This window comes from Anomaloglossus baeobatrachus, unplaced genomic scaffold (assembly GCF_048569485.1).
Source record: "Anomaloglossus baeobatrachus isolate aAnoBae1 unplaced genomic scaffold, aAnoBae1.hap1 Scaffold_259, whole genome shotgun sequence".
Lineage (NCBI taxonomy): Eukaryota > Metazoa > Chordata > Amphibia > Anura > Aromobatidae > Anomaloglossus > Anomaloglossus baeobatrachus.
Window position 1 is genome coordinate 157,200 of NW_027442140.1, and position 23,363 is coordinate 180,562.

At 45.8% G+C, this 23,363-nt stretch overlaps 1 protein-coding gene across 1 annotated transcript; it reads left to right on the forward strand.

Moving 5' to 3' along the window:
* The first annotated feature begins 6,618 nt into the window (after positions 1-6,618).
* On the forward strand, positions 6,619-22,983 carry LOC142263451 (uncharacterized). The gene is made up of 4 exons (XM_075332228.1): positions 6,619-6,698; positions 6,782-6,879; positions 7,077-7,167; positions 19,165-22,983. Exons 1-4 carry the CDS (start codon positions 6,665-6,667, stop codon positions 20,715-20,717), a joined length of 1,776 nt encoding a protein of 591 aa, XP_075188343.1. The 5' UTR covers positions 6,619-6,664; the 3' UTR covers positions 20,718-22,983.
* Positions 22,984-23,363: the final 380 nt, after the last annotated feature.

The following is a 23,363-nucleotide window of genomic DNA, read 5'->3' on the forward strand; positions in this document are numbered from 1 at the left end:
AAACAAGCTATAACTCAGGCGACCTCCACAGTATATTCTCTAAATGGGCTATAATTAGCAGTGGGGTACCGCAGGGATCTGTGCTAGGACCAATCCTTTTTAATCTCTTTATTAATGACCTTGTGGATGGGATTGATAGTAAAGTGTCAGTCTTTGCTGATGACACCAAACTATGTATGATATTAAAAACTGACCTTGATAGTAAAATATTACAAAACGATATGGATAAGATGTCAGAATGTGCAGATACTTGGCAAATGAGATTTAATGTTGATAAATGTAAAGTACTGCACTTAGGACGGAGTAATCCTATAGCTGCATATACTTTTAATGGAAGTAATCTTGGGCTAAAGAACAGAAGGACTTGGGTATTCTGATTACAAATAAGCTGAGCAGCAGTACTCAATGTCAAGCAGCAGCTGCTAAAGTAAACAAGATTTTAGGGTGTATAAAAAGAGATATTAGATCCCGTGATCCCAATGTATTGTTACCCCTCTATAAATCACTTGTAAGGCCACATCTGGAATATGGGATCTAGTTTTGGGCTCCACATTTTAAGAAGGACATACAGAAGTTACAGTCAGTTTGAAGGCGGGCAACTAGACTACTACAAGGAATGTTTAGCTTAGAAAAATGACGTCTCAGAGGAGATCTCATTTATATGTATAAATACATGTGTGGTCAATATAAAGGACTGGCGCATGACTTATTCCTTCCAAAGACAATACTAAGGACCAGGGGGCATACACTGCGTGTGGAAGAAAGGTGATTCCGGCATCTACATAGGAAAGGGTTCTTTACAGTTAGAGCAGTCAGACTCTGGAATGCCCTACCACAAGAGGTAGTAATGGCAGATACTATAACAGCTTTTAAAAAAGGGCTGGATGATTTCCTCAGTACACAACATTGTCGGTTATAAATGACTTAATATCAAAATGTAAAATTGTTGGAGGAAGGTTGAACTAGATGGACCAAGGTCTTTTTTCAACCTATGCAACTATCTAACATGACCTCTGTGCAAAGAGAGAGGAGCTCACAGAAGAGCAGGTAAGTAGTTGGTATCAACCTACATGTATCTATGTAGCGTAATAGTTACTAAAAAGCTGGATAAACCCTTTAATCTCTCCATCTTCTCTGCACTTTTATCCGATTCTTGCATATGATGGAATCTAATTATAGTGAATGACACTCGGCTCCACACTAGAGTCTGATACATGAGAAAATATACAACAGTGTGAGCACGGTCTAAGGGAAAGGCCTGGAAAAACGTCTATGGAGACGCCCCAAATCAATAACACAGAGAGCGCAGGACCCCTGGGACTGAGCGCAGGTCAGAGAAATGGGGCTGTAAGGCCAAAAACACAATAATACAAGGGTTGAATGAAAAGTAATGCCTCTACCTTCATAACTCCTCTCAGATGGCAGCGCTGGTATGGGGCAGGTACTGGACTGTTCAGTAGACTCTCCTCTATAGCTCTAGTTGGTGGGGAACCTTATCAATGAACGGTTGTGTTATTACAGTGTAAAGAATGAACCCTGTGCAGACGATCGGTCAATGTGATTTAGACAACGTGCGGTCATTGATTTATTGACAGCAGCAGGTGTCACCCCAAAGGAGATCCATCAGAGAATACAAGCGGTGTATGGTGATTGTGCTGATGTGCACTGTGCGTCGTTGGGCCAGTGGTAAGATTACAGATGGTGACGGGGAACGTCTGACTTGTGTGACAAAAAAAAAGAGTTTGACGTCCTGTGACAGCAACCACGGAGTTACACATGGAAAACGTAGACTCAGGATGATGGTCGTATCACTCAGAGAGAAATTGTAAGCACAATCGGCATTTCACAGGAACGTGTAGTCACATTATTGCTCTGCTTGGTTATGGGAAGATCTGTGCACGATGGTTGCCCCGGATGATGACGTCTGACATGAAAGCCACAGACTGGACATTTACCAGGAAATCCTCTCACGTTACGAGAATGAAGGTGACGCCTTTCTGCATTCAATTGTGACCGGAGATGAATCTTGTGTACACCACTACGGACCGGAGCCGAAACGTCAGTCCATGGAATATCAGCACAAAGGCTCGCCCCAGAAAAAGACATTCAAGACCCCGTCCTCAGCCGGGAAATCCTGGCCTCAGTGTTTGGGCGCAGATGGCGTTATCCATGGGGATTTCCTACAACGTGGAGAAACAATCACTTCAGAGCGTTACATCACAACGCTGCCAACTGTGAAACGGCGACTAACGTACACTGAGGAGCTGATCATGTGACCCCTGACTCCACCCCTCCATGTGACATCATCACAGGTCCTGTAAGCACAGAGCAGCCATATATCTAGTGTGCGGCTCTGCAGGTGGAGGTAGGTGCAGGGTATTATATATCTAGTGTGCGGCTCTGCAGGTGGAGGTGTGTGGAGATTCCCCATTACTGGGGCAGGCGGCGGGCATTAACCCCTTCAGCTCTGAGACGATTTGGGGCGGGGGAGGTTTCGCTCCCTGCTCCTCAGATATAACGGCGCGGCTCTATCTGTCTCTGTCACATACGCATACCTCCCAACTTTTAAAGAAGGAAAAGAGGGACAAAGTTTGCGGCGCGCTATGCGCGCCGCGGCAAATTTTTAGGCCACGCCCCCTAACCACACCCATTTCACAGTCACGCCCATATCCACTCCCCATCCACACCCATTCAGCACAAACACGCAGGCAGCCGGCGGGCCTCCAGCACGGACACGCAGGCAGCCAGCGGGCCTCCAGCACGGACACGCAGGCAGCCGGCGGGCCTCCAGCACGGACACGCAGGCAGCCGGCGGGCCTCCAGCACGGACACGCAGGCAGCCGGCGGGCCTCCAGCATGGACACGCAGGCAGCCGGCGGGCCTCCAGCACGGACACGCAGGCAGCCGGCGGGCCTCCAGCACGGACACGCAGCCGGCGGGCCTCCAGCACGGACACGCAGGCAGCCGGCGGGCCTCCAGCACGGACACGCAGGCAGCCGGCGGGCCTCCAGCACGGACACGCAGGCAGCCGGCGGGCCTCCAGCACGGACACGCAGGCAGCCGGCGGGCCTCCAGCACGGACACGCAGGCAGCCGGCGGGCCTCCAGCACGGACACGCAGGCAGGGGGGCGCCCGCACAGACAGGCGGCAGGGGGGCGCCCGCACAGACAGGCGGCAGGGGGGCGCCCGCACAGACAGGCGGCAGGGGGGCGCCCGCACAGACAGGCGGCGGGGGGGCGCCCGCACAGACAGGCGGCAGGGGGGCGCCCGCACAGACAGGCGGCAGGGGGGCGCCCGCACAGACAGGCGGCAGGGGGGCGCCCGCACAGACAGGCGGCGGGGGGCGCCCGCACAGACAGGCGGCGGGGGGCGCCCGCACAGACAGGTGGCGGGCCGACCGCACAGACAGGCGGCCGGCCGACCGCACAGACAGGCTCCGGCCGGGGGTGAGGGGGGAGGGAGGGAAATCAGCGCTGGGGAGATTAGTTTACTGTACCAGCAGCAGCAGAGGCAGCGCTCCTCTCTATGCCACGTCTACTAGGATGGTAGGAGGGAAAAGCAGGGAGGCGGAGAGAGAGTGGGTGGGCGGAGCCCGGGAGCCGGCCGTCCCGCCCGTGGCAACGGGACAAACAACGTAAAGCGTGAAAGTCCCGCTGTATCCGGGACGGTTGGGAGGTATGCAGCATGTTAGAATGTGTACATAAGATCCCGCTGGTGGTGGCCGCAGCTTATAGGCCCCAAATCTGGTGACAGGTTCCCTTTAAAGTGAACCTGTCAGGTGCAATATGCACTCAGAGCCAGGAGCAGTTCTGGGTGTATATTGCTAATCCCTGCCTAACCGTCCCTGTATACACTAGCATAGATAAAGAGATCAAGAACAAATATTTTTAAAGATCTTATATCTTATGCTAATGAGCGCGGGGACTAGTCACAAGGGCGTTACTTCACTTGGCTAGTCGGCTCGCATAGCATGTTAGCATGTTATTACGCCCCTGTGTGAGTACTAACACGCTATATGAGCCGACTAGCCAAGTGAAGTAACGCCCTTGGGACTAGTCCCCGCGCTAATTAGCATAAGATATAAGCTCTTTAAAAATACTTTTTCTATAGATGCCTTTATCTATGCTAGTGTATACAGGGACAGTTAGGCAGGGAATAGCAATATACACCCAGAACTGCTCCTGGCTCTGAGTGCAGATTGCACCTGATAGGTTCCCTTTAAAGGGAAACTGTCACCAGAAATTTAGCAAAAAAAATAAAAGATTCCCCTCTGCAGCTCCTGGGCTGCATTCTGGAAAGGTTCCTGTTGCTATTGTGCCCCCTTTGAGACCTAAAAAAATACTTTCTGAAGTCTTACCTTTTTGTATGCAAATCTGTTTTTATGGTCACGGGGGCGGGCTGCCTGGCGTCCGTTATTCCCCCTCCTGCCGTTGTACGCCGTCCCCCATTGCTCATTTCCATACATGAGGACGCCTTCCTCATGTAACTGTCCTCCTGAAGTTTTGTGCATGCCCAGTGCCACTCTCGCGGGAGTAAGCACTGTGCAAAGTGTGAACGCTTTTGAGGTGATTGCGCAGGCGCGAGATTATGGGCGGCGCTGTAATTGTCATCAGCAGCGTCATCCAAGTACCCGCCCATAATCTCGTGCCCGCGCTTCTCACTCTGCCTCCACCGTTATGCGCAAGCACTGGCCATATGAACCACGTTACCTATTACCATGGGCGCGAGATTATGGGCGGCGCTGTGATTGTCATCAGCAAAGTCATCCAAGTACCCGCCCATAATCTCGTGCAAGCGGTAATAGGTAACATGGTTCATATGGCCAGCACTTGCGCATAACGGTGGAGTCAGAGGGAAAAGTGCGGGCACGAGATTATGGGCGGGTACTTGGTTAACGCTGCTGATGACAATCACGGCGCCGCCCATAATCTCGTGCCTGCGCAATCACCTGAAAAAGCGTTCACATGCGCAAAACTTCGGGAGGACAGTTACATGAGGAACGCGTCCTTGTGTATGTAAATGAGCAATGGGGGACTGCGTAAAGCGGCAGGAGGGGGAATAACGGACGCCAGACAGCCCGCCCCCGTGACCATAAAAACACATTTGCATACAAAAAGGTAAGACTTCATAAAGTATTTTTGTAGGTCTCAAAGGGGGCACAATAGCAACAGGAACCTTTCTAGAAGCAGCCCAGGAGCTGCAGAGGGGAATCTATTACTTTCATTGTGAAATTTCTGCTGACATGTTCCCTTTAACTGGTAGGGGAGCCAGGATAAAGCAGAGCTGAAGTTGTTGGGAAGCTAGGACCCAGCAGCTCCACAGGCAGGAGACCACTGATCGGTAACTAATAGAAGCCTGCAGATGTCACTCTGCATAGGTTATTGCCACTGCTATCTGCAGGAGAGAGAAGTGCTGATTGCACGGTCTCCTCAGCTTCCTGACTCCCCGCGTGTCTGCAGCAGTGAGAAGCCACACACGGGGAGTCAGAGAACAGCTGCAGACAAACGCAGGCTCCGGGATTGGGGGGGTCGGCTCTGGTGCAGGGGGGGGGGTCGCTCTGCTTCAGGGGGGGGTCGCTCTGCTGCAGGGGGGGTCGCTCTGCTGCAAGGGGGGGTCGCTCTGCTGCAAGGGGGGGTCGCTCTGCTGCAGGGGGGGGTCGCTCTGCTGCAGGGGGTGATTCATACCTCAGCAGCAGTCACAGGAGTAGGTGCGCGCTCGGCTCTGTAATGAATAGTAGAAGGGAGAAACAGTGAGGCGGGGCTACAGTGGGTGGGTGGAGCCGGGACAAACAGCCTCACGGGCGGGACCCGGGATCAAAGGCTCAGAAGAGGGACTGTCCCGCTGTATCCGGGACGGTTGGGAGGTATGCATACGTTCTGATGATATTCCGGCCTCTGTACTGGGAAATGTCGTCTCCATCTTGTTATATTCTCAGGGTTTTCCCTATAGAGAAAGAGATTTCTTGTATCTCCAGTAATTGTATTATTACAGCGGATTCTCTATGATGTTACATCGTCATCTTCTCCCCATTCAGGTCCCTACAATATCGGATCCTCTCAGTGGAGATCTTCTATATAAGAGAATTCTCCTGATTGCCCCGTGAAGGATGGATATGGACAGGGACAAGATGGCGGAGAGGATATTACACCTCACCCTAGAGATCCTCTTCCGGCTTACTGGAGAGGTGAGAGATTCTGATGACGTCACATTACATCATTCTTATCTATGGGAATAACAGATGGACAGAACTGGAGAGGTGAGGACTCTGGAAATGTGTGGAGTGAGATTTATTACTGTGTCTCTCCATAACCAGGATTACACAGTAGTGAAGAAGACCTCTAGTGAGCGCTGTCAGGCCCCTGTGTCTGAGGGATGGGGAAGACCCCTGAGCCCAATCACGGGGCCTCCACCTCACCCCCCGATACATGAGGACATCAATGACCAGAAGATCCTAGAACTCACCTACAAGATGATTGAGCTGCTGACTGGAGAGGTGACACTGCTGGGAATGCTGGGACATTATACAGTAACGCTATGAAGGGATCGGGGGTGACGGTATCATTGTATGTGTCAGGTTCCTATAAGGTGTCAGGACGTCACCGTCTATTTCTCCATGGAGGAGTGGGAGTATTTAGAAGGACACAAAGATCTGTACAAGGACGTGATGATGGAGGTTCCCCAGCCCCTCACGTCACCAGGTAATAGACAGGACTAAATACACACGGCCTATAATTATCTGTATGTAAGGAATGAATTCAGTCCCTGTATGTGTCTCCTCCAGTTCTATCCAGTAAGAGGACAACACCAGAGAGATGTCCCCGTCCTCTTCTCCCACAGGACTGTAAACAAGAAGCTCCCGATGTTCCTCAGGATCATCAGGTAGATGGAGAGAAGGAGCCATGAAATCTCCCTATGATGTGTAGACGGCTGTGAAGGTCTTGTGCTCAGTCTTGTTTTATCCTCCAGTATTATATGTGTTATACTTGTGTAATGAGAGCGGTGGAGATGGCAGGATTAGAGCTGATCATAGATGGGACTTCTCCATCTGTCTGTGACTTTTACAATATTTGTTTCAGGGGGAAGATCTGCCCCATATTAATACTACAGAGACATATGTGAGGGGTGATGAGTGGAGTAAAGAGGAGATTTCTACAGATAATCGCCCAGGTGAGTAGTGACCACTAAATGTAGAGTAGTCACAGATTCTTCTCAGTCACCGGCTGTGGCTGCTTTATCAGGGTTGTAGTCCGGCCATAGAAAATGGTCACCATTCTGCTGCTAGACCCCCACATGCTCCTCCACACAATACTGACAATATTATTTTGGGCATTGTTGGAGTCAGATCAGCTACAGTAGATCTTACAGGTAGGATCCATCATATTCCCTGAAATTAGAAGACGTTTTCCTGTGAATTACCGTAAATTGGAGCCTTCTCTCATTTTCTTTGATAGAAGGTTTGATTTGCAGAATTTACAATTATCTCTTATTGTTTATGGAACAATAATAATATTTATTCATTTATATTGCGCTATTAATTCCACAGCGCTTTACATACATTGGCAACACTGTCCCCATTAGGGCTCACAATTTACAGTCCCTATCTGTATGTCTTTGGAGTGTCGAATAAACTGGAGCACCCGGAGGAAACCCACGCAAACATGGGGAAAACAAACAAGCTCCTTGCAGATGTTGGCCTTGGTGGGATTTTGAACCTCAAGCGCTGCAAGACTATAGTGCTAACCACTGAGTCACCACAAGACAGCAGTGCTAACCACTGAGCCACCATGTCACCAATAAGTTTTTATTTTGTTATTCAATAATTAACAAATATTTTTTACAACCATATATTCCAATAAAAAAACAGAGACAGAACAATGTCATACAAAAGGGATTAGGGGGTAGAAAGAAGAACACACACCATAAAATATGGTAACACATTAGGGAGCTCAATAGGGGAAGTAAGCACCAATTCAAGTACAAAAAGCCTTATATCATTACTAGATTTGGTTAACCAAGTCCCAAAGTTAGGAGAGCTAAAGGAAAACCGGGGTAACCATGTCCTCATATTCATAAGACTCAGAACGGAGCCAATCATATGAAATTACTAAATCTTCCATCCATATAAAAAAAGTCCACAGATTCAACCCATTCCAGCTTAGAGCGGAGAGGACGATCTCCAGTGTCTAGGGATGACGTGCCTCATTGCTGTCAGAGATATTCAGAAGAGACCTTTCTTGATGGATGAAATTGACAATGGAAATACTGAAAGTAACGTTGCTTCTGGAGAGTTCTGTAGTGTTGTACCAAAGACTTTATTAAAGAGATCAAAGATTGAGTCACAAACTTGCCCCACCAAAGATTGGTTATATTGCCCACAGGTGAATCACATTTCTAAAGCCCGCTTTACACGCTACAATATATCTTACGATGTGTCGGCGGGGTCACGTCGTAAGTGACTCACATCCGGCATCGTAAGGTATATTGTAGTGTGTGACAGGTACGTGTGATTGCAATTGAACATTAAAACGTTCATCGCATGCACGGCGTTCAATTACTAAAAATTGAACGTCAGGTTGTTCATCATACCCGGGGTAGCACACATCGCAGTGTGTGACACCCCGGGAACGATGAACAGATCTTACCTGCGTCCAGTGGCTCCCGGCTGGCAATGTGGAAGGAAGGAGGTGGGTGGGATGTTTACGTGCCGCTCATCTCCGCCCCTCCGCTTCTGTTGGCCGGCTGCCGCGTGATGTCGATGTGACGCCGAACGTCCCTGCCACTCCAGGAAGTGGACGTTCGCCGCCCACAGCGAGGTCGTATGGACAGGTAAGTACGTGTGACGGGGGTTAATCGTTTGTGCGACACGTTCAACAAATTGAACGTGCCGCACATACGATGGGGGCGGTTACGATCGCATATACGATATTGTATGCGAAATCGTAACGTGTAAAGCAGGCTTAACACTTATCAGATGTACCAGGGAACATATGATGAATGTGCTTGGGGGTCCTATACCACCTTGACAAGATCTTATAGTTAGTCTCTCGGACGTGACAAGATACGGAGATCTGATAAGTAAGGGCAGAGTCACACTTGCGTATGACTCGCACAAGTGCAATGCGAGAAAATCTCATATTGCACTCGGCACCATGTAAGACAATGCTGCAGCTCAAATCTGTGAGTTTTTCCTCAGCCCTAATCGGACTGAGGAAAAAAATTGCAGCATGCTGCGATTGTATCCGAGTCTCGGATCACTCGCACCCATACAAGTCTATGAATACGAATGTACGAATGAAACATTGGACTGCACTCTGATGACATCCAAGTGCAGTGCAATATACGCACAGGCTGACAATGGAGGAGATTAAGAGATCACTCTCTCCCTCTCCTCCGCAGCTGTGATCCGATCACAGGATCAGATCACAGTTGCATGATACTCAGCTCACGCTCGCAGCAGAGCAGGAGCCTAGGGTCATTAGTATATCGCATTCAGTGCTCTAGCATAAGACGAAATGCGCTATTGTGACTTTGCCCTAAGAGTAAAGATCACATCCCATTCAGCAGGAGAAAATGATCTATTGAGCTCTCGTTCCCATGCCCCCTGAAATGGAGCCAGGGAATTTAATCTTTCTGCCTCCCTCAACAACCTACTCAGCAACACAATGAGAAGGAGCTTCCTCTTTGATACAAAGTTTTTCAAACTCCATTAAGGGTCTCAGCCAAACCTCTTGACTTGGGGTTAAATGGAAAAGACCAGATATGTGACTGTAGCCCATGCGGATACGTGCGGCTGCGGAACATGCTGAGGATAATAGGTCCGGGACTTCCTCAGGTAATCCGCATGAATGTCCGCAGGTTTTCCACAGCTATTTCGCTGTACTATCGCAGCTAAAAATAGCTGCGGATTCCCGCGAGCAGCTGCGGGAAACCTGCGGCCGTACCTGCGGATATATCCGCAGGTACGAGCTCCCGTGGGCACATAGCCTAAAAGTATTAGCATCCTGTGAATCCCGTATGAATGGAGGCATAGGGCCAGGTATAGAAGAGATATTAGATTTATGAATTATCCAATCCCAGAGGAATATAAATAATGTTATAGGATTCATAGATTCTTCCAGCTCAGTCTATATTTTGTTGGAAGGATTTATGATTATATTTAAAATACAATTAAGTATGGAGGCTTTATGGTATACCAAAAACTGTAACACCTGCCCCTCCCCTCCTTGTGCCCTAGAGAGCATCAATACTGAGCATATGTCATGCGGTGTCCTACCCCTCACTGACTAGGTGTCATGGTGACTATAGACCCTATTCACATTTGCTCAGCCAGAGTCAGGTGTCGTCTCTTTAGTGCACTCTGGTCTTCGGTTTAGCAGGAGTTAATTCCTGCTGACTGATGAATTGCTGCTGGGGTCACAGGTTGCTGAGGTCTTATCACAGCCGCCTCCACCATATAATAAGTGGTAGAACCTAGCCTCACATGCCGAAGATGGCTCTAGCTTTGCTCCAGCGTTATCGGTCTTGTGCGTGGTGATCCTGTTGTTGGTGAACTGTCGTATGCTATTTGGTGTGCTGTGGAAATATCCTTGTTGTTTTGTTTTTTTTTCCTCCCTGTACTTTATTTCTCCCTGAGCATGTATTGTTGTTTTACCTGTATGTGCTTGCAGTGAATAAGGGACAGTTTGCTATTGGACAGCCTATACATCGGACACTGATCCTTGCACTCGCCTTTCCTGGTCTCACTGGCTCTCCTTGCCTCTTCTTATTCCCTGGCTACATCATTTATTCTTTATGCTCTATCTCTACAAAATATTCATTCATTTGTTTACCTAATGATTAATTTACCTTTACAAAGGCTCACCACTGAGCCGAAATGCTGACAAAACTGAGTTTGACTTTTTTTGCAGAATAAACATACATAATAGCCAGTTTCTGTAACCCTATTCCAGCATGCACCGCGGCACTGACGTCACCGCTCTTCCCACGCAAGTGCAGGACCAGCCGCGCCTCGATCACACATTTGTATACACACCTGATGTGTGTACGTGTGGCATCCGGGTTAAAAACGGATGTCACACGTACCTGAAACACGGACGTCTGAAACTGGCCTAACATTGTGCTATGCATACCACATCTACATACATAATTGCCAGTTGTTGGATGTTACCGCATCCCTCAATGCACTGCGGCACTGTCAGTTACGCAGCCGCACTTTGCGCCCATATCATAGCCATGGTAACCAGGCACAACAGTGCAGGTGGAGCCCAAATAGAGACATGGTGGGTGGCACTGAGAGAGACATGGCGGGCAGCACAGAGAGAGACATGGCTGGCTGCACTGAGAGAGACATGGCTGACGGCACTGAGAGAGACATGGCGGGCGGCACAGAGAGAGACATGGCGGGCGGCACAGAGAGAGACATGGCGGGCGGCACAGAGAGAGACATGGCTGGCGGCACTGAGAGAGACATGGCTAGCGGCACTGAGAGAGACATGGCGGGCGGCACTGAGAGAGACATGGCGGGTGGAACTGAGAGAGACATGGGGGGCGGCACTGAAAGAGACCTGGCTGGCGGCACTGAGAGAGACCTGGCTGGCGGCACTGAGAGAGACATGGCGGGCGGCACTGAGAGAGACATGGCTGGCGGCACTGAGAGAGACATGGCTGGCGGCACTGAGAGAGACATGGGGGGCGGCACTGAGAGAGACATGGGAGGCAGCACTGAGAGAGACATGGTGGGCAGCACTGAGAGAGTGAGAGATAGAGACTCCAATCATAGTCACAACAGCTTAGAAGAGACCACATAGTGTAAACATACACAGCACACAGGGGAGACAGCACATAGTGAACACAGCTCAAGAAACACAACACCAGATACCAATATACAGCACACAACAAGGAAGAGACAGTGCACAGGGGTGAAAGAGGTCAAATGACGCAACACATACAATACACAAATGTGGAAGGATGACATACAACAGATATGTTGGAAAGCGCAAACAGTGACACATGTCCACTGCTCCTGTCAGCACCACTAAGCAGAGACAGATGTTCATTTCACTGCACTCCCGATGCAATAGCATCCAGCCTATTTCTAGAATATCATAATATCCTGTGTGAATTCTTATGTGTTCCAGAAATATTTTTCTACTATATTAGCGTTTTATTCTGAGCACCAACCATAATAGTTGTAGCGGAGCTTCTCCATTATTAGTTTAGGGCCCCTAGTATGACAGCCAGTTGAGGTGACCCTTCTTCTGGTTACTGTATCATACCCATAACTGTGTGACAGCCTGGACCTCAGGGTTCCCCAAATGAACCTGGAAGAAAAAGATTTAAGTCTTAGAAAGATCTGGGTAGGTTGAAGGGGATAGTCTGGAAGAGGTAATGGATCCTTGGTAAAATGTCCATCTTCAGCATATTAACCCTACTGTACCATGAAACCAAGCGCCCGGATAAGTTCAATAAATCGCTCTCAATATTACATAGAAGAGATAAAAAATTTAGAGTATTTAGTGATCCCTAGATATTTGATGTGGTCATTCCGCCATTTAAAGGGAAATGTAGAACTAAGGTGTAAGGCTTCAGCCCCCGGCATATTTATATTAATCTTCTGTGATTTAGACATATTCACTTCACAGTTAGATAAAAAGGAAAAGTATTTAAATTCCACTCCAGAAAGAAGACCATTGTAATGTTTTCCAATTACAAAAAAAAAATAAATCAGAAATTTGTTAAAAATTTACAATAATTAGAAGTGATCAAACATTGTATTTGGATGCTTTTAACCTCATAACGACGACCGTATGACTTAAAGCGGTGGAAAAACGGTACTTATTCTGTTCCGCCGCTTTAAAGCGTCGGGCCAAAAAAACACTGTAGCGCCCGCCCAGCGACCGAAAATCTCGGGGGTTTCAGCTACCGGGGGTAGCTGAGACTCCCCAGATTATGAATCGGGGTGTTTTTTCCAGACCCCGATAAACTGATCGCCGGTATACACCGTATTCCGCCGGTCACATTAAAAAAAATTAAATGGCAGGTAAAATTGATTTATTTCTCATCTGACGTGATCAAACATGTCAGATGAGAAATAAATATGAGCCCCTAGTGCCCCCAAGGCCCCCGGTACCGGAGAAATCCATCCACCCTCCCCCCTCCGGAAAATCCAAGATGGCGCCGACGCGCGCTGAAAACTGCCGCCACCGCCGCCTCTGCATTCATTTCCCTCCGATCTGAAATGATCAAACATTTCAGATCGGAGGGAAATGTCCTCCCCCTGAGCTCTCCTCCGATACACCGGAGCTCTCTAGTCCCCCAGAGCCCCCTCCAGTTCTCCAGAGCCCTCCCCCTTCCCCCCTCCGGAGCATGCAAAATGGCGGCGCGCACAGTAGTGCGTGGCCCGCATTCATCCTACTCTCATTTCTGTCACATGCGACAGAAAAGTCGTCCCCAGGTCCTGCCAGGTCTCCCGCCGTCAGCCCCCGGTCCTCCCCGGTACCTGGCTTCTGCTCCTGTCCCCGCGATCACTCCGCCTCCTTCTGGAAAGCTGGCGGCGCATGCGCAGACAGCGGCTGTCAGCCAGCTCCTTGCAAGCATGGACGCTGACCTCACTGCTGCTCAGCTGCTGTACCGTGGACCGGGGGAGCGTGAGTGCAGTAATCTGCAGCCACACTCCTCACATGGAGGACCTGCTGTTCTAGAAAATGGGGGGTACGTTCTCTGAGCGTGCCCCTCATATTCTGGAATGAGGTTACTGCAGGTCACTCTGCCCTAGGTTGGACCGGGGCAGTGTGAGTGCAGTATTTTCAGATTACTGCACCCACACTGCTCACGTGAAGAGCTTGCTCTTCCAGAAAATGGGGAATACGTTATCTGAGCGTGCTCCCCACCCCATATTCTAGAAGGTACAGAGTCGTCGTGGGACCTCCAAAATGGATTACAGCGACCGGAATTTGTTTATTTTCAATAAATTGGTGAAAGAGGGAATGTGTTGGGGAGCATTTTTTCAAATAAAAATTTTTTTTTTGTCTTTCTTTTTTTCTATTACTGACTGGGTTAGTGATGTCGGGTATCTGTTTAGATGCCGTGACATCTCTAACCCCTGGGCTTGACATTACAGCGTGTATCAACCCCGTATATTACCCCGTTTGCCACCGCACCAGGGCACGGGATGAGCTGGGGCAAACGCCAGGATTGGCACGTCTAATGGATGCGCCACTTCTGGGGCGGCTGCTGCCTGCTATTTTTAGGCTGGGAAAGGCCAAATAACCATGGCCCTTTCCACCCTGATAATACCAGACCACAGCTGTCTGCTTTACCTTGGCTGGTAATCCAATTTGAGGGGGACCCCACATGTTTTTTTTTATTATTATTTCTAAATAATTCTAAAAAACAGCCTGAGGTGACCTCCAAATTGGATCACCAGCCAAGGTGAAGCTGCCAGTTGTGGTCTACAGGCTGCAACCGTCTGCTTTACCCTAGCTTGCTATCAAAAATGGGTAGGACCCCACTTTTTTTTATTTATTTATTTATATTTGGGCTAAATACAAGGCACAACACAATGAAAGTCACTAACGGGCACCAGCTTAGAATATGCAGGCGGTAGGACATTATATATGTGTTAGACATCTATCCATCCATCCATCCTAGCTCTTTAGGTTTTGTGCCCACAATCTGGATTTGCAGCGTTTTTGAGGCAGAGTGTTTTCACTGCATCCATAACGCTGCATTGTGCAGTACAAGCACAGAGGAAGGATTTTTAGAAATCTCCTGCCCATGTCACTTCTTTTCTCTGCAGGATAAAGTGACCTTCGGCGCGGCTTCCTGAGCAGCAGCATGTCAATTTATGCTGCAGAGACTAAAGTGTTCTTTGGAGGGAGAATAAAGTCCGCAGTGGCCCGAACCCGGATTGTATACACAGGCAGCTGCGTTTTCCCGTGGACAGCATATACATCTCCGCAGGAGGGCTGGCACTGCATCCTAGACACAGTGTCGCCGGATTGTGGGCAGGTAGCCTAAAAGTGAGAAATTTGGCGCTACAGCAACATTTTTGTGAAGTACCTGTAGATTCAAAATTCTCACGATACCCCTGAATAAAGTGCTTGAAGGGTCTAGTTTCCAAAATGAGGTCACTTATGGGGGTTTCTGCTGTATAGGTGCCCAAGGGGCTTTGCAAATGTGACATGGTGCCTACAATTTATTTCAACTTTTACAAAATTCAAAATCATGCACCTTTCGTTCTGAGCCTTACTGTTTGTCCAAACATACCATATTTTTCGCTCTATAAGACGCACCGGATTATAAGACGCACCCCCAAATTTGGTGAAGGAATAGAGAATTTTTTTAATAAATGGGGTCCGTCTTATAATGCCAGTGTCCGTCTAACAAATCATATAGAGTATATGTCCTTCATAGCCCCCCATCCTAAAATTAGCCCCCTTAATCTGGATATGGCCACCTTATATTGAATATAGCCCCACGTGGCTGGCACACATGGCCCGTGGCTGGCACACACGGCCCCCTGTGGATGGCACACACGGCCCCCTGTGGATGGCACACACGGCCCCCTGTGGATGGCACACACGGCCCCCTGTGGATGGCACACACGGCACCCTGTGGATGGCACACACGGCCCCCCTGTGGATGGTACACACAGCCCCCTGTGTTAGATCTCGTCCCCATGCTGCTGCTTTTAGTAAAATAAACTCTTTCCTTACTTTCTGCAGCACTGTCCTGTCTCGTGTCTCCCTCCTCGGGGTTGAGCTCCTCCTGTCTCCTGCACTTCCTACTTCCTGGTTCTAGTGCCGGTCATGTGATCGGGACAGCAGAGAGATATCTCTGCGTGCCTGATGATCACAGCGGCAGGAGGGAGACCGGGCAGACACGCTGGAGGAGGTGAGTAAAGAGTTTATTATTTTACTATGGGCAGCAGCATGTGGGTCATAACTAACACAGGGGGAGGGGGCATGTGCGATCAAAGGTAAGCACAGGCAGATAATATGCGCAGCTCCCCCAGCCCATCGCCACGGTGCAGTTTCAGCACCATGGTTATGGACAGCGGCTGTGCATATTATATGAGCGGGTGCAGGAGATCTAACACTGCCGCCCACAGCTTCACAAGCCTCTACCAGCAGCCCCCTGCACCACTCCAGAGTGGCCCCTACCTCCCCTGGACCCTGCAGTATATAATCCGTATATTCGGTTTATAAGACGCACCCCCTACTTTCCCCTAAAATTTGGGGGAACAAAAGTGCGTCTTATAAAGCGAAAAATACGGTAGTTTTTTTGCCGCATATGGGGTATCACTGCGCTCATAACAAATTGCATAACAAACTGTGTGGTCCATTTCTTGGTATTTCCTCTTGAAAAAAGGAGGAAATTGGTGCTAAAGCAACATTTTTCTGAAAAAAATTTAAATTTTCAATATAACTACCTAAGGTGATCAAATTCTATGAAGTACCTGTGTGATCAAAATGCACACTATACCCCTAGATTAAATCCTTGAGAGGTCTAGTTTCCAGAATGGGGTTACTTGTGGGGGAGCTCCACTGTTTAGGCACCTCAGGGGGTCTCCAAACGCAACATGGCGTTCGCTAATGATTCCTGCCAATTTTGCAGTCAAATGGCGCTCCTTTCCTTCCGAGCCCTGCCGTGCACCCAAACAGTTGATTTCCACCTCATATGAGATATCGGTGTACTCAGGAGAAACTGCACAATACATTTTATATTCATGGCTCGATGTTATAAAATTCTGTGAAGCACCCAGGGGTTCAGGGTACTCACCAAACATCTAGATAAATTCCTTGAGGGGTCTATTTTTCAAAATGTGGCCACATGTTGGGGAGCTTCACTGTATAGGCACCTCAGGGGCTCTCCAAACGCAACATGGCGTCCACTATTGATTGCAGCCAATTTTGCAGTCAAATGGCACTCCTTCCCTTCCGAGCCCTGCCGTGCGCCCGAACTGTTGATTTCCACTACATATAAGGTATCACCAAACTCAGGAGAAATTGCACAATAAATGTCATGGGGATTTTTTTCCTTTTACCCTTGGGAGAAAAAAAGCTACCTAGTTGAAGTAAGAATTTTGTGGTAAAATTTTATTTTTTATTTTCATGGCTCAACGTTATAAAATTCTGTGAAGCACCTGGGGGTTCAGGGTACTCACCAAACATCTAGATAAATTCCTTGAGGGGCCTAGTTTCCAAAATGGGGTCACTTGTGGGGGGTTTCTGCTATTTACGTACCTTAGGGGTCCTACAAATGCGACATAGTGCCCGCACTTTCTCAGCCAAACTTCCTTTCCAAAAATCAAATATTGCTCCTTCCATTCCAAGCCCTCCCAATTGTCCAAACAAAGGTTTGTGTCCACATATGAGGTATCCCCACGCTTATAAGAAAATGGGTAACAAATGTTGGGTCCAATATTTGAAATTACCTCTTGAAAAAGTGGGAACATTGATGCTAAAACAATATTTTTGAGAAAAAAAATAAAAATTTTCAATATGACAACGTAATGTTATCGAAATCTGTGAAGTACCTGTGGGTACAAAATGCTCACTATACCCCTAGATAGAAGCCTTGAGAGGTCTAGTTTCCAAAATGGCATCACTTGTGAGGGGTTTCTTCTGTTTAGGTACCTTAGCGGACCTGTAAATGCAACATGATGCCCGCAATCTATTTCAGCCAAATTTGCTTTCCAAAATTCAAATATTGCTCCTTCTGTTCCGGGCCCTCCTATTTGTGCAAACAGAGGTTTGTTACCACATGTGGGGTATCAGCACGCTCATAAGAAAGTAGGTAACAAGTTTTGGGGTCCATTTTGTTGTGTTATTTCTTCTAAATTTGAATAAATTTGGAGTAGAGCAACATTTTTAGGTAAAATTTTATTTTTTGCTTTTGTTCATTCCACATTGCTTTAGTTTCTGTGATGCACTTGAAGGGTTAATAAACTTCTTGGATGTGGTTTTGAGCAGTGTGAGGGGTGCAGTTTTTAGAATGGGGTCACTTTTGGGTATTTTATGTCACCTAGGCTTCTCAAAGTCACTGCAAATGTGATGTGGTCCCTAAAAAAATGGTTTTGTAAATTTTGATGTAAAAATGAGAAATTGTTCATAAATTTTGAACTCTTCTAACTTCCTAACAAAAAAAAATGTTGTTTCCAAAATCGCGCTGATGTAAAGTAGACAAGTGGGAAATGTTATTTATTAACTATTTTGTGTCACAGAACTCTGGTTTAACGGTATAAAAATTCAAAAGTTGAAAATTGCAAATTTTTCTAAATTTTTGCCAAAATTCAATTTTTTTTATAAATAAATGCAAAAATATTGTCCAAAATTTTGTACTAACATGAAGTCCAATATGTAATGAAAAAACAATCTCAGAATCACCGGGATCCATTGAAGCGTTCCAGAGATATAACCTCATGAAGTGACACTGGTCAGAATTGCAAAATTTGGTCTGGTCATTAAGGTGAAAATTAGCTCCATCACTAAGGGGTTAAAACAAACAATGATACCGCAACATATAGTCAGTAAATAGCATTTACCGTATTCTGCTTTAGTCTAAATGACTACCTTGACCCCACAGGCAGTCTCTGGAAATTAGTATGGAGTGGATGTTGTATAGTGAAAATTGCAAATCTGCCATTTTACTGTACAATACATAACACCCAGCTTGTGCTCCATGAGACACACAGCGTAAATATTTATGTGGGTTCTTCCCTGTGGCAATGCCAAACATGTAGATACTAACAGTGTTTGGGACATTGCAAGGCTGAGAAGCATCAAGGACTTTTGGCTTTGGGATTTTTCTGAATTGGATTATGAAACCATATCTCTTTATAATCAAGAGTCGTCAGCTACAACCATTGTGGAAACCCTCCATTTTTTTCACTGAAGGAATCGATTTTTTTGTATAATTTTGGCTTATAAAATATTATTTGGTGGCTTATTATTCCAATATACAGGAGGCAAAGTGAACAAAGAGGGTTGAACTCTATGTTCTACTACCGTAGTTCCTACTCTGAGGTCTACTGTTAGATTGTGTACGGTCTTTGTTTTAGTAAATGATTACTTTTTGCTCCATCACTTGCAATTTATTTAGATATTTTATTAATTATATCCTTAAATGTGCTGATATTAAAATAATTTTCATTCTTGACAGATGACTGTACTATTAGATCAGATGGACAACTGACATCTTCAATTTTTACATCAGATGACCTTGATATCACACAAGATATAACTGAAGTGAGTGACTCTATTTCAGATATACTATCATCTCTTTACAGCAAAGATCTATCATCTGATTCAATTGAACAGGTTCTACCTTCTGATTCATCACAGACTCTTAAGAAAAATAAAAGTCACAAAAGTGGCATTAAAAATCGAAGTGTTCCTACAGGAAAGAAGCCATTTTCAACTTCAGAATATGAAAAAATCCATCGAAATATTCAAACAAGGGAGAAAAGATTTTTTTCAGATTCTGTTAGTTACCACAGAACTCACACATGGGAGAAGCCATTTTCATGCTCAGAATGTGGGAAATGTTTTATAAATAAGTCCGTTTTTGTTGAACACCAGAAATTTCACACAGGTGAGAAGCCTTTTTCATGTTCAGAATGCGGGAGATGTTTTACGCGTAAATTATTTCTTGTTACACATCAAAGAATACACACAGGGGAGAAGCCTTTTTCATGTTCAGAATGTGGGAAACATTTTAACCAGAAATCAAATCTTGTTAGACACAAGAGAACTCACACGGGGGAGAGGCCTTTTTCATGTGCAGATTGTGGGAAATGTTTTGCACATAAATCGGAATTTGTTACACACCAAAGAACTCACACGGGAGAAAAGCCTTTTTCATGTTCAGAATGTGGGAAATGTTTTGCACAGAAATCGCATTTTATTTCACATCAAAGAACTCACACGGGTGAAAAGCCATATTCATGTTCAGAATGTGGGAAACATTTTAACCAAAAATCAAATCTTGTTATACACCAGAGAATTCACACAGGGGAGAAGCCATATGCATGTTCAGAATGTGGGAAACATTTTAATCAAAAATCAGATCTTGTCATACACCAGAGAATTCACTCAGGGATGAAACCTTTTTCATGTTCAGAATGTGTAAGATGTTTTGCAGATAGATCAAGTCTTGTTAGACACCAAATAATTCACACAGGGGAGAAACCGTTTTCATGTTCAGAATGTGGTAAACATTTTAACCAAAAATCATACCTTGTTACACACCAGAGAATTCACACAGGGGAGAAGCCTTTTTCATGTTCAGGATGTGGTAAACATTTTAACTGTAAATCACATCTTGTTATACATCAGAGAACTCACACGGGGGAGAAGCCATATTCATGTTTAGAATGTGGGAAACATTTTAACCAAAAATCGGATCTTGTTATACATCAGAGAATTCACACAGGGGAGAAGCCTTTTTCATGTTCCGAATGTGGGAGATGTTTTGCAGATAAATCACGTCTTGTTAGACACCAAATAATTCACACAGGGGAGAAACCATTTTCATGTTCAGAATGTGGTAAACATTTTAACCAAAAATCATACCTTGTTACACACCAGAGAATTCACACAGGGGAGAAGCCATATTCATGTCCAGAATGTGGGAAATGTTTTGCAGATAAATCAAGTCTTGCTAAACACCAACTAATTCACACACGTGAGAAACTATTGACATGTTTAGAATGAGGAAAATATTTTACACACAAATGTCCTATTTTTAATATCACAAAACTCATAAGGGTAGAAGCCATTATCATACATAGAAGGTGAGAAATATTTTACTTGAATATTTGTAGACCTCTAAGAAAAACTCACACGGGGAAAAACCATATATTTGACAAACTGAACAAGAAAACACAAAAGACAGTCACAGTAAAGGCAAATAAGTAAACAAGAAAGGGAAAGCATGTTAATGTTACATTATAATTATAATACATACAGTGACTAATAGACGTCTGTTTTCTGAAAATAAAAAGCAATATTCCATGTGCATTGAACATTTCACATTGTTATATATTCACAGTATATTACGAAAGTTAGTACATCCCATACAATGTTCTAAATATTTTATTATAACTTTTCCTTGCTCCTGGACAAAGCACTGAGGTTGCAAAACAAGCGTCAGGTGCATGGAGATACCGCTTTAGTTTTCACCCTTCTTTGGACCCTGATATTTAACCTCTCCTCTGCCATCTTATTGTCTTATATCATATGATGTCCAAATGTTGTTTTTTCATTCTAATTTCTCACCCTTGTGAGTATTAATTTATTTATATTTGAATTTATATATTTGATGATACAGTATTGGGACATCACATATTTATGTTACTTACTTGAAGCTGGTTAGTTTATCTACAATTTACATTAGGATTGTTGCCGGATCCTCCCAATTAATACCATCTGTCCCTTGGGTTGTTCCATTTTATTCTGTTTATTTTTGTATTATTGTTCAATCAAGAATATACAAATTTTTATCTTTATATTCTTGGCTTGGATATTTTTCTCCTTTGGTGTTGGTATGACATTTCTATATGCTTTGAGCCCCCACTAGTGGGTTGTGATATAGGTGTTACATCCTTGTCCCCTGTAGTAATGTACCCATGCGTATCCCCATCCTGTACTAATGTTCCACCATCCTGTAGTAATCCTTTGTCCCCTGTAGCAATGAGCCAATCCTTGTCCCCTTGAGGTAATGTGCCCATCCTCGTCCCCTGTAGTAATTTGTCCATCCTTGTCCCCATCTTATAGTAATGTGTCCATCCTTTTCTCCTGTAGTAATGTTCCCTCATCCCCTGAGCTCACCCCCGCTGTACTACAGAACACAAGTGACTGCCTGACTGCAGTTTGCAACATCATGTCTGCTCTCTATCTGAAACTTAACCTTTCCAAAACTTCAACTTCTTCTTTTCCCTCCATCTTCCAACCTTCCTAAACCTGACATCTCCCTCTCTGTGTGTGGCACAACGATAAGTCCTAGGCAGCAAGCCTGCTGTCTGGGTGTTATACTTGACACTGATCTCTCCTTCACCTCCCACATACAATCTCTTGCCCGCTCCTGCCGCTTGCACCTCAAGAACATCTCTAGAATCTGCCCCTTTCTCACCATGGAAACGACAAAAACCCTCACCGTGGCCCTGATCCACTCTCTCCTTGACTAAGAGTCTAACTAGATTCTCTCCTCTACAGTCCATCCTTAATGCAGCAGCCAGGGTCACCTATCTGGCTAACCGCTACTCGAATGCCTCCTCTCTGTGCCAGTCATTGCACTGGCTGCCCATATATCACAGGATCCAATTCAAACTGCTTTTTCTCACCCACAAAGCTCTCCACAGTGCGGCACCCCCCTACATCACCACCCTCCTCTCTGTCTATCACCACAAAGCTCTCCACAGTGCGTCACCCCCCTACATCTCCACCCTCCTCTCTGTCTATCACCCTACCCGTTCTCTACGCTCTGCAAATGACTTTCGACTAACATCCACACTAATTCGAACCTCCCACTCCCAAATCCAAGACTTCTTCCGAGCTGTACCAATCCTCGGGAAAGCTCTACTTCAAGAAGTTAGGAGGAATCACAACTTACTCAGCTTCAGACGCACCCTAAAAACGCATCTTTTTAGGGTAACCTATCACATTCCCTAGCCTAACTAAATTCATATAATCCCTCCACAATGTCTCAGAATATAACCCCACGTCAAACTCCATGGCACCCAAATGCATCTCAAGGTTCTGGCCAACTGGTCCAGGCAGCCATTATCTATCCCCCATTTCCTTGAGATGGCTGGATTGTCATTGTAAATAAGCACTTGTACCTTGCCCCTCCCCCCATCTCATTGTAGATTGTAAGCTCTCACGAGCAGGGTTGTCTTTTTTCCCTCTAAATATTGTATTTTCTATAACTGTTACTTGTTTGTATATGATCCTCCTGAATTGTAAAGCACTGTGGAATATGTTGGTGCAATAACAATAAAGAATAATTATTATTATTATTTGCTTGATTCTTTTGTAAAGCCTATCACACGGTATTATATGTATTTTACAGGTAAAAATATTTTCAGCAGTTTCAATGGCTATACCTGAATTTTCAATATGAAAATACGCAATATCCATTTTTTTGTATGTTTGATATTTTGTTCCTTTTGCGCAATTCCTTGGGTCAGTGCAATATATTAAGCTATTATTATCCGGCTTTAATATAGCACTTTAGTATATCTGGGTGGTGCAATAATATATATCCTTTCTGGGCTGTGCAATAAATACTATGAACCTTCTATTTATTATGATATATTTGCACTAATTTTGATCTATTTTATTCTTGGACCACAGTGACCC